At 39.7% G+C, this 12,209-nt stretch overlaps 1 protein-coding gene across 5 annotated transcripts in view; it reads left to right on the forward strand.

Annotated features, from left to right (window-relative positions):
* Positions 1–12,209, forward strand: part of bcl11aa (BCL11 transcription factor A a) — a 63,937-nt gene that overhangs the window by 45,806 nt on the left and 5,922 nt on the right. For 3 of the 5 annotated variants that reach the window (XM_055029294.1, XM_055029297.1, XM_055029296.1), the window contains exon 3: positions 599–2,706. In XM_055029294.1, the coding sequence (XP_054885269.1) occupies positions 599–2,706 (2,108 nt within the window). Of the gene's footprint in view, positions 1–598; positions 7,235–12,209 lie in introns of those variants that run through there. The other 2 variants (XM_055029298.1, XM_055029299.1) reach the window with 1 other exon arrangement.

A 12,209-nucleotide genomic window follows, 5' to 3' on the forward strand; every position in this document is an offset into this window, starting at 1 on the left:
GTTGGAGCATCCTTCAAGATTAACAGTAAAATATTGTACATATTTTATGGAGATGTTATGATTTTATAGCACTAGAGATGGTTAGTAAACTCTAAAAACCCACTAACTTAAAGGACTTAAGAGGGTTTTTTTTTCGTTTGTTGTGTCTCCTGGGTGTGTATACGTGCGTGTGCGTGTGTGTTTTATGTGTGTGAATTCACCAACGAGTCTGTTTTGGTAGATCAGTAAGAAGTAACGGTCCACAGGGATAGCCTGCATCTTTGTTCTCCTGCTGACAATGGAGGACTCTCAGTCCGTCTAAAGGGAGAAATTATGTCCCAAAGCAGTCTGTGAGAAAAAGAGATACAAACAGTACTTCTCACATGCTACTCATGTGGGGCATGACCTCAATAAGAGCTGCTGTTGTATTCGCAAAGCCCTCAACACCATGTGCCAACCCCTTTTAAACGCTGTAACGTTTAGGCCTTAGGTCCTGCATTTTTTCTACATTAAAGTGTTAAAAGAAATTCAGACCATTCTTCTTTAAGTCTGTTTCACAAAGCAGTGTTCAGCAAATAGTCAACATGTTAGTAAGTTCATTTCCTCTCTGTTCCCACAGGTAAGGAGGAGCCAACCACGTATACCTGCACAACGTGCAAGCAGTCATATGGCAGCGCCTGGTTCTTACTGCAGCATGCTCAGAACTCCCATGGCTTTCGAATTTACCTGGAAAGTGAACATGGCAGTCCTCTCACCCCACGCATGGGCGGGCCTTCTTCCCTTGGTGGTGGTGCTGATTGCCCTTCTCAGCCTCCCCTTCATGGCCTCCATTTGCCACCTGATGCAAGCCCTTTCAACCTCCTCCGCATCCCTGGCTCGGGCTCAGGGGGAAGGGACAGCGTTGGAACAGGAGGTGCAGTTGGCTCTGGTGTTCCTGGAGGCCATCATCAACGTTTCCCCCCAACACCTCCTCTCTTTAGTCCCCCTCCGCGAAACCATCTGGATCCCCACCACCTGAGCCCAGAGGAGCTGGCGCTGGCAGCCCACCACCCGAGTGCCTTTGACAGGGTGCTGCGCCTTAATCCTCCTCTGCCTCTAGACCCACCTCCGTCAATGGACTTCTCAAGGCGTCTACGGGAACTGGCGGGCAACACCTCAGGGTCTACTCCCCCGCTATCACCCAGCCGGCCAAGCCCCATGCAGCGCTTACTGCAGCCATTCCAGACAGGAGGAAACGGAGGTGCAGGGGGTGCAGGGGGCAGCAAACCTCCATATCTTGCTACTCCACCACCACTACAAGGCTCGATGCAGTCGCCTGTGGGCTCACAAACCACTCCTCCAACCCCACTCCCTACAGGAGGACCCCCCTCTTCCTCCAACACCCAGTTGAAATCAAAGTGTTGTGAGTTTTGTGGCAAAGCCTTTAAGTTTCAGAGTAATTTAATAGTGCATCGGCGCAGCCACACTGGAGAGAAGCCGTACAAATGTCACTTGTGTGATCATGCATGCACACAAGCCAGCAAACTGAAACGACATATGAAGACGCACATGCACAAATCATCCTCGCCAAACACGGGCAGGTCAGAAGATGGTCTATCAATAGCCTCATCCCCAGAGCCTGGCACTAGTGAGCATATAGGTAGTGCAAGCAATGCACTTAAATCAGTGGTGGCCAAGCTGAAGAGCGAAAATGATCGCATGTTACGAGAAAATGGGGAGGAGGAAGAAGAGGAAGAAGAGGAGGAAGAAGAAGAAGAGGAGGAGGAAGAGGAAGAGGAGGAGGAAGAGGAGGGGGAAGAGGAGGAAGTACAGAATGGGGAGAGGCCACCCAAGCGAAACAACAGCTATCACTTTGGACTGAGCCTGGAAGAAGCACGGCAGCATGAAAACAGCAGCAGTATTGGAAGTCGACTGGGCGGAGTGGCTGATGAGACGTCTATCCCTCGCTCACTGCCAGAGGTCATGCAGGGAATGGGTCTGGCCGCCAGCATGCAGCATTTCAGTGAAGCCCTCAACGCACACAAACGCAACGCCATGGCCCAGGAGAACCACCTGCATCACCATCTCAGCAGAGACCATCACCACAGTCGGGACATGTGTGATGGAGACTCTGTCTTGGAAACAGAACGTGTAGAGGAAGGCACTGTTTCTGCAGTAAACGGACGAGGAGTGTCTCCTAATGAATCTTCTTCAATTGGCCTCTCAAAAAAACTGCTTCTGGGTAGCCCCAGTCCACTTAGTCCCTTCTCAAAACGTATTAAACTGGAGAAAGAATTTGACCTGCCTACCCCCACAATCCCTAATACAGAAAACGTCTACTCCCAATGGTTGGCTGGCTATGCTGCCTCTCGACAACTCAAGGACCCCTTTCTCAACTTTGGGGATTCCAGACAATCGCCTTTTGCATCATCATCTGAGCACTCTTCAGAGAATGGCAGCCTGCGTTTCTCGACCCCTCCAGGAGAACTGGATGGGGGAATGTCAGGTCGCAGTGGGACAGGCAGCGGGGGCAGCACGCCCCACCTTGGGGGTCCTGGGAGACCCAGTTCCAAGGATGGACGCAGGAGTGACACTTGTGAGTTCTGTGGAAAGGTTTTCAAGAACTGCAGTAACCTGACAGTACACCGGCGCAGCCACACAGGAGAGAGACCCTACAAGTGTGAGCTGTGCAATTACGCGTGTGCCCAGAGCTCCAAACTTACTCGCCACATGAAGACCCATGGTCAGGTGGGCAAAGATGTGTACAAGTGTGAAATTTGTCAAATGCCCTTCAGTGTTTACAGCACCTTGGAGAAACACATGAAAAAATGGCACAGTGACCGTCCCTTGAGTACCGAAATAAAGTCAGAGTAGAAAGCAGAACAATGAGACCTTTTCCTTTGCAACTGGGTCGCCAACAGTCAAGTGTTTATTCCTAGCCCCCTTGTAGATTTGTCCCAACACTCCCCTTTCACCAACCTGGTGGAAGCCTAAGACCATGTGCTCTGCACCAGCACACCTTGTTTCCATTACCCATCGAATGCATGATCTGTATCGGGGCAATACTCTTGCATTGACGCAAAACTTCGAGCCTTTCTCTTGTGCAATAATTTACATGTTGTGTACTATTTCCTTTTATTGAGTTTTCTTTTTTTTCTCCCCATTTTTAAGAATTAGTCAGCATGCATAGTATGTTTTTTGCTAATCAAAAAAGAAAAGAAAAAAAGAAAAGAATTTGTCCCTGGTTGGTTAGTTGTTGAGTAAATGTATTGCTGTTTTTCTCTCATTCAGTTATTTTCTTTTTATTCTTTAAAAAGAAAAAAAGAGAAGAAAGATACATCCATGCTGCGTACATTCTGTAACACATATCATGTACAGGTTTGTTTTGTAACATGGAAAGTGAACAGTCTTTTTACTTGACCCTCTTTTTACTACCCTGGAAATGCACTTATCCTGATCTTTCTAAAAGATGCCATGTTCACACAGGGTTTAAAAGAAGAAAAAAAAATTATGTATTTGGCTTGACTACTAAACTGAAAGTGATGACAGGCCTCAAATTTCTTTCAAAAAGACAAAAAAGTGTGTTAAGAACTCAATTTGTACTATCATTTGGAGGATTAAGGAAGAGTGCCTTTGATATTTCAAGACTGCATTGGCCATAATTTTATCTGGTTTAAGTTTTGGGGTCACACAGATGGAGCTGAAAGAGTTAAACCACGCAGAAAAAGGTCCTTGCATCAAGCACCTGACGACTTAAACGGACAACTCATGATGAAAGATCAAAATCATCATTTTGCTACCATTAACATGTTTAATATAATTGGAAATTTCATGACAAGCATGGTACAAGCAGTATTGTGTATATCTGAATTACTTGTAGATTTGTTTTCGGTATGGTGGAGCTGTTGAGAGAAAGGTAATCTATGGTGAAGTGTACAATCCTGGACTTGAGGGATGAGGCGCAGAGTGTCACATGTCTGCGTTAGCACAAACCTACAACGCTGCTTCAGCATGTCAGTGTGTGGAACAATGCATAAAGTAATATGTGAGCTCAAATTTAAGCTAACTTTACTTAAGAGCAGTGAAAAAAAAATACAAGCTAGACAGAAAGAAAGCAAAACAGAACTGGAAGCAACGTATGCTTTATGGGATACAAGGCAATGTTTTTTCACTTTACAACTCCAAACACGGCCATCAGCAGAGAAAGAGACACTTGCAAAAACATATATCTGTGTTTTAGGGCTTTGAAATATATTTTAATGCTAACCAATATGCATACAGTGGCTCTTAAAACTATCCACAGCTTTGCGGAAATGTCAGGTTTTTGTGATTTGAAAAATAATTTTACAAATCAAATTAACATGTTTTTCAGACTCAAAATTAAATTATTCCTCCACAATTAAAAAAAACAAAAAAACAAACAAACAAAAAAAAAACTTCATTGGAGCATAATTTGATTAAATTTCAGCATTCACTCTGGTTGGAGCCTAGAAGTGACCTACATCTTGACTTGTCAATATTTGCAGTCTTTATTTTGGAAAAATACTTTAAATCTCTCAGATTATGAGGCCATCTTCGGGAAACTCTTTTTTTTTTTTATATACAGCTCATCTCCATAACACAACCAGAAATTGGCAGAAATGTTACTGCAGCCTCTTCGATGATGCTGTAGGCTGCTTGGCAGCCTCCCCAACCAATTCTTATCTTTTCTTACAATCTGTTTTAGTGACCAATCCAAATTTGATGTTCCTTTGTCCCATAATTGTTTAAGTCATTGGTGACTTTCTTTACTCTGTTATGATGTACATAAAAGATTATTGGGAGCCTTTATCACATCACCATAAACCATGGCATTCAAAATAAACTTAACTGATCCAGATTAGCTTTATTTCTAGTTTAGCAGATCCACTTAAACCATTTAAAGGTTGTGATAATAGAGGCAGCTGGAATAACATTTTAAGATTAAGGGTGTGAAGACTTATGTAATCAAATAGTTTTTTTTATTTACTCTCCTAACAGATTTGTCAATTTTTAGTTGAACTGAATGAGACATACCTCTGCATAAAAGATGGAAAAATTTAAAAAATGTATTTCACAATGGCGGTAATCACAAAAACCTGCTGTTTTAACATTGGTGTGTACACTTTTGTGAGTCACGGTAGGTTAACGCAGGGCACGTTATATTTAATTTTGGTTAATTTTTTATTTTATTTCATTGATTTTAAACCCAAAAGAGGCGTTTGTTTATTCAGTTTCATTTGTGCTGTTCGATGTAAAGCATTGCGTGTGCATTGTCCCACATCCATGCAGAGATGGTACATGGACTGAGTCTACAAGCTGGATTTGTTTGACATGAAGTGCACTGTTTTTAGTTTTCCCAGTTTACAAGTTTACGCTGAAGGGGAAAATCTTTGTAATGCTGTCAGATGATGAGGATCCCTTTGTTGCAAGCAGTAAAAAAAAAAAAGACGCACAAAATCTTTTTGCAAGCAGCTTCATTACCCCTGACCTCTGTATCCCTGCCATTTCACCCTTGACCGTTTGTTAACCCTGGAAATCCAAGAGCACACTCTCCTCCCAACTAATCACTGCTCACACATAGTAGCAAACTGAATGCACTTCTCCTGGCTTTATTAACAACCACTTTTTTTTATTAAAAGAATTGTGATTTATCATCATCTGAGCAAGTTGATGCCTGAAAAACAGATTACACTCCATTCTTATTCCTCACAACATCAGACTCTGTTTTTGTAGAACTTCTCCTTTAAACACAGGCATAAATAGAAAATTTCTTTCACAAACAGAGCTCTGCTATGTTTTAGTGGGAAATGTCTTAAGTTTTGTTACTGCATCTCAATGGCATCCAATACTCCCGTCACAGTACATATGAGGTAAAACATTTCAGAAACGTTAGAAAAAAAAAAAAAATTGCTGATTTTTTGTTTAATTTTGCTTTTCTTTTTTTTTTTTTTGCCTTGGTTCTTTATGGCTCTTCAGGTTGAAATACAATTTGCATTGGGGAAAGGATTAAGATTATATATGAATATATAATAAAGAACTTAAAATATAGGAAAATGCACAGTCATGTCAGTTCCTATACTTAAACACATTTATGGTCTACTTTTTCTGTATTTCTAGAATTGTATTTGAATTCAATGTTCACTTAGAGTAGGCACTATAGTATTTATATTGAGGCTCGTATTTTTAACTGTTGCTTGTTCTCTCTAAAGGTATTTGCCATACCTGTTTTGGTAGTGGAAAAAAACCCAAGCTGCCACGGTATATTTTTTTAATTTGGCAGGATAATATAGTGCGAATTATTTGTATGTCTAAAGAAATAAAATAAAACGATAAAAAAAAGAACATCCCATAAAAAAGCAGCTAAAATGTGTGGCATTGGGAGGCGTCGCAGGCCATCAGATGGCTGCTGCTTTGGTTCCTGCTGTCCATAGAGGTGTTTGTACATATCTTCTTTTTTTTTATTTTTTATTCGCACTTCTTTCTCCTCCCTCTGCTGCCATTCCTGTATGCAGTACTGAAAGCTGACGTTGACCTGTTCTGTTGTGTGCTTTTGTCTCTCTCACCTCTCCCACCTGACAACATTCCAACATCAAGAAGAGAGGAGAAAAAAAATCTAAAGTAAAAAAAAAAAATAATATGCAGTACATGGATTACTTAAAAAAAGTTAAAATAAATACATTTAAAAAGAAATAAAATGTTTTTGCATTTTCTTTTCCATTGCCAAATACTAAATGGTGCTTTATATTTAGATTGGGTGAAAATACTTTCATATGCAAAGCATATTTAAAAATGACCAGGGGGATGTGGAGAAGCCTGCTTGAGTTGAGACTTTTTTTGTAAATGGCAATGCGGAATATTTTGTTATCAGCCTTTTCTATTCCTGTTCTGAGAGCTGTTTGTTGTAACTTGAACATGAACTTTATCTTTTACAATGGGAGCTACTATTTATTATTACCTATATGCTCTGTTCTGAACAGAGACATGGAATGGAGTCATATATTTTTGGTTCGTTTTTATTTTATTCTTTTGTTTTGGTTATACCATAATTTTATTATGTTTTCTTTTCTAATGGTGGCCAGTGGTCATTGGACAAAACAAGCTCTATGATTTCTGTTGTACCTGTTTGGGATCTCTGTTCAGTTGTATTGGGAATACCACTCTCTGTGTTTTCTGGCAGATGTCTGCATAATCCTGTTCACACGCCCATTTTGTCCCTTTATTGAAAAATGATTAATAAAAAAAGATGAAAGTGTAATAGGATCCTTTGTTTTCATTAACAATTTTTAGTTAGGCTGTTTCTTATTTTGTTATATACAAACTGATCTCTTAAGACAGTCTGTAAAGCTTTCAGTGTGAAAATTTGAAACATTTTCACATTTTCCAAATTTACAGTGACACTTCACAAGGACTGAGTTACTTTTTGTTGTCAGCTTGTAGTTTTTTCCCTCATTATGGGAGAACTTTGCACTGCCTCATTGCTAAAAAATTGCTATGTAAATAAAATTTATTCTTATTACAATTTGTTGATTTTCTGACCGTAGTGGGATGGAAGTTGAATGTGCTACACAGTTTTTCAGCTCCCCACAATGGTAATCATTAGCTAATGAATGAAATAAAGGTCACACTGCCTCATATTGGGGTAATTGGCATGTTGAGATGATCTTCATCAGTGCAGATGGAGAATCTGCCTTGCATGGTATGAAATGAAGAAGAAAGGATAGAACAGCATGGGTGTTTTTTTTTCTTCACAAAAAAGCCTCTTGATTGCTTTTCTACCAGTTGGTTCTGGGAGAAAAGTGTCAGAATGCATTTTGGGTTACAGTTTGTTGCAATTGGAGATGCATTGCCACAGACCAGTTAAGATTAATACCTTTACATCTCTGAAAGTGCCAATAATGGGACTGGACAAAGTAATCAATCAGTGAAATTGTACCTATAAAGCACTTTTCATATGGTGAAGTGTAACACAAAGTGATTTACAAATGTCAGAAGTACAAGGACAGACACTGAACCACTTATGGAAGAAAGTAGCGTGGTCTGATGATGAGGCATGTTTTCCTTTGCATCATGTGGATGACCAGTTGCATGTGGATCTCCTGCCTGGGGAACTTTGGAACATATAGCACCAGGATGCACTGTCAGAAGCTGGTGGAGGCAGTGTTACATTTCAGGAAGCACTGGATTGTGTCAGCCATGTGGATGTTTCATACCACCTATCAGTGTTGTTGACCAGGTGCATCTAATTCAACTGAGTAATGAACTCTGTCAAAAAGTGATAATGGTTCAGAATTGGTTTAAATTTGATCTCCATATTGCCTTGTTTTCCTTTTTATCAAGTTAGCAGCATTTGTGTGATGTGTTTGACCAACAAATCTCGTAACTTAAATGATCAACAAAGAACATTTAGATAACAGCACAGCTTCAGGGGTTTGTGGAGAACATGGATCCATCAGTCAAGGTTGTTTTGGGAGGAAAAGAGGGGTCAACAGATAATTAGGCAGGAGGTCACGAGGTCATGTCTGATAAGAGCGTAAGACACCTCTAAACTGTCACACTCAAAGAAGTTTACATTTCTACGAAATCTGTAAAGATTTTACAGCATCAGGTGAATAGAAAGATGATCCTGGAACATGTCTTTGTATTCCACTGAAGCACAAAGTGTCAGAGAGATAAAAGAAACACCTCACTACCTCTAAAATTTTTTGCAGCTGTGTGTCATGGGTATCAGTGGTGATCTGTGCACATAAACACTGTCTTTGATGAGGGCTCACAATGTGCTCTGGACCCAGAAAACTCCTCCTCCACCCTTACTTTAGCCTTTGGCCTTGTACTCTCTGAACTTTATAGCTTCCTGTGTGTGTGTGAATGTGTGTGAGTGTGTGATATCACAACCTTGCCCAGAGGGGCTGGAGAACTCCTGACATCCATGTGTCTGCATGCAACATCCTATCTGCAAATGAACACAGACCAGCTGTTTTCAGTGCAACTGTGTGTGTGAGTGTACACATTATCTCAGCACACATGCATACCAAGTGTGTGTCCCTCCTCAAAGTATATTGCATTATCTGTGGCCAATAGTAACTGTCCCCTATGTGGGGTGTAGGGTGTATGCAGTGTCTGAGCTCATACAGGCGTGTATGTTCACAGAACGTACCTGCGTAAATACCATTATGTCCTTCTGTTTGAGCCGCTGTCACAAAGCCTTATAAAGCTCCCAGGATCACTCAGCTTTGTGACTGAAGGAGAGACAGATCTGATTGGTCAGTGTCCAACTCGTTTGAACACACACAGTCATGTGAAGGATCGAAACACCCTGTTACATATTCAGTTCTTCCAAAGGAAATGTTCATATGAGCTTCTGTTCTTTTCTTCTGTTTTCTCTCAAAAAGAAACCAAATTATTTTTGGATAAACAAAAAAAAAGTACAAAACTACTATATTCTTTGGTTGAAATAACTTTTTTTTTGTCAGTGTCTAAGCTTTATATGAGGAAAAGTCTTCATAGTTCAGGTTACTTTCCATTTGTCCAGTCTTACACCAGTAAGTCTTATTTTCTGAACAGTCTACTCTCAGTTCTCTTCCATGACTAATCAACTTCATATTTTGCACATTTCACATAAGCATTAATCTAAACCTTTTCAAAAGTTCACAACAGTTCTCGTAAAAAAAAAAAAAAATAAAATAAATAAATCTTGACATAAAAAGCTATAAAATTTAAATTAATTGGAAGTTGAAAAGTGAAATCCATCTGCAGTTTAGATTTATTAAAACCTGTGGGCCTGATTCATGAAAGGTCTGTAGGTACAAAAACAGGTGCAAACTTGATCCACAACATGCAAACAGGATTGTGTCAGCAAAATGAGGAGAACAGCAGATTTAACAAACTCCCCTTCAGAAATTTGCAAAACATATGCTGATCATCAGAAAGTGCAAATGTAATTACTTACCACCCATAATGCGATAAAAAAAACAAAACAGAATCAGATCGTGTCCATATTTCTGTGTCCAAATTTAGCACATTTGCAAAGCAGGAGCAAAATGGCATGCAAAATTATGCCACACTTTTCAGATTTTCAATTGTACGATACATGTTGAAAACGCTCCGTCATCTTCCTTCCTTTAATAGTAAATACACTGAAGACTGTGACGGTAAAGAGGCATCATTTAAATACTTTTGCAAGGTAATATATTTTCTCAACCTGCACTCATGTTCTGCAGGACAGGATTCTGTTAATCATTTACATCACGTGTTTTCAAAGAGGATCCCACCCATCAAGAACCCACATTTTTCCATTCAATGATAAATGGAAAAGGTGGGGGAAAAAAATAAATTCAAGCCGCTTAGTTAAAACTTTTTTTGTGGACAAATATTGGAGTCTGCTTTTTCGATGTGACTAAAAAAAAACTGTCACAATAAGCCTTTCTTGGTGCTAAACAGATAACTGTCAACACCTTGGAAAAAAAACAATCCCCACTATATTTCTCTCTCTGCCTCTCCTGCTGTTTTGTGATAAATTCATTGAGTTGTAAACCCAGAAAGCATCCACACTTCTCTGTTTTACAGAGGTTCCTCTGAGCTAGTTTATGTTAAAAACATTAAGCATTTGTGGCTGTTATAAAATCTATATGACCATGACCTGCAGTGCTCCATAAACTACCATGGATTTGTCTTCAGCCCCAGTGAGTCGAACAATAAGATATTCTCTAAAGACTTTAAAAAGCATGTTTTCACACTGCTTTGTCACAGTGTGTCCTTGGTACAGTACAGCTCCAGTAATAACCAGATAAAGGACTGTAATATATGTGTGTTTTGTCTGTCCTGAGACGGAGCAGACTTTGTTTCCCTGTACATACTGTGCTCGACCACAGAAGAACATTTTGTCAAGGCCAGGATGTGCCTCCATACAAACTTGAATCTGCTTCTTTATGTATGGCATGGCTTTATCCATGCTGACCACACAGGTCTATGAGAAGGTGCAGGAGAATAAAAGCCTTTTACTGTAATGGACAGCGATTGAATGCAGCAGCACGTACAACGACCACAAGGTCAGTTAACTTTGTAAAAAGAACCGCAATCAAAAGAAGCAGAGGAATAATGACCGCTTTTGCCAATAGTGCTCCTAAGGCCGGTGTGTTGGACATCTTGTTAAGACATTTCTCTAAAAACTCCTGAAGCTTTTTAAATGAGAGGAAAGTTATTCTTCAGCCTATAATTATTTCCTGCTGGTAAATCTATTAGAGCAGATGGAATAAATGGAGGATGTTTAACATGATTACATGAAGTTCACCGAAGACAAGACAGAGGAGGATAACTTCTTTTATCTCATCTTTTCTTTTCACTATATGCTTTGGGGTTAATAAGGTCAAGAAGTATTATTTTGAGTGATTTAGATGTTATGTGATGAAGCTGTAATGGAATCTTGTGTGTCATATATTTTTCTTGCTTTAAGTCACAAAGTTAAATGTTAACATTTGGTAATAAGTTGAGGTATTGCAACTCTATGGGCCTGAAGGTAATGACTGCACTAACTTACATTTTACAAACAGCATAAGTGGAAAATGTTTTAGACTACTCCAGATCGTTTCCAACAGATTTTCATCTCAGACTCTAAAGTTAAAATTTCTTGAATGGTACAAAAATACTGACCCAGTTTTTTTGGCACTTTGACAGCATTGCAAAGTTTTCTCTAAACAGAGTATGTCAGGATGGCCATTCAGAGGGGCTGAATTTTGATGCAACCCACACTTTTTACTTATTTATTTGCAAGATAAAAACTTATTAAAATCACGCATAACATTTTAAAACTGTACACTACTTTGTTAGTTTGTAACATAACATCCCTACAACATAAAAAAGTGGGGAAAGTCTGACTGCTTTTCATACTGTGGTGTCGTTGCGATTATATTAGACAACAATATTTCAGTGTTTTGTAGAGTGCAAACCCATGACAGAAAATTTCCAGATTCCCTTGCAGTTTGTCACAAACACAGTGACAAAGAGAACGATGCCACAGGCACGGAGAACAAATTATGCTTGTGATTGCATCTCTATGACCAAATAATGGCACGCTAAAACACACTGCGGGATTTGATTTGAAGAAAGCATTGATGTAACAAGTGGTTCTTTGTGGTTTATGTGCTTGTAAATGCGCTCATCCCTAGAAGAAACATAGTGAATAAAACTTGAGGAGGTGAGAGGTCAGAGCGGACGAGTTTAATGCTCTGTTTAAG

This window comes from Poeciliopsis prolifica, unplaced genomic scaffold, assembly GCF_027474105.1.
Source record: "Poeciliopsis prolifica strain line A6 unplaced genomic scaffold, Auburn_PproV2 SCAFFOLD005, whole genome shotgun sequence".
NCBI lineage: Eukaryota > Metazoa > Chordata > Actinopteri > Cyprinodontiformes > Poeciliidae > Poeciliopsis > Poeciliopsis prolifica.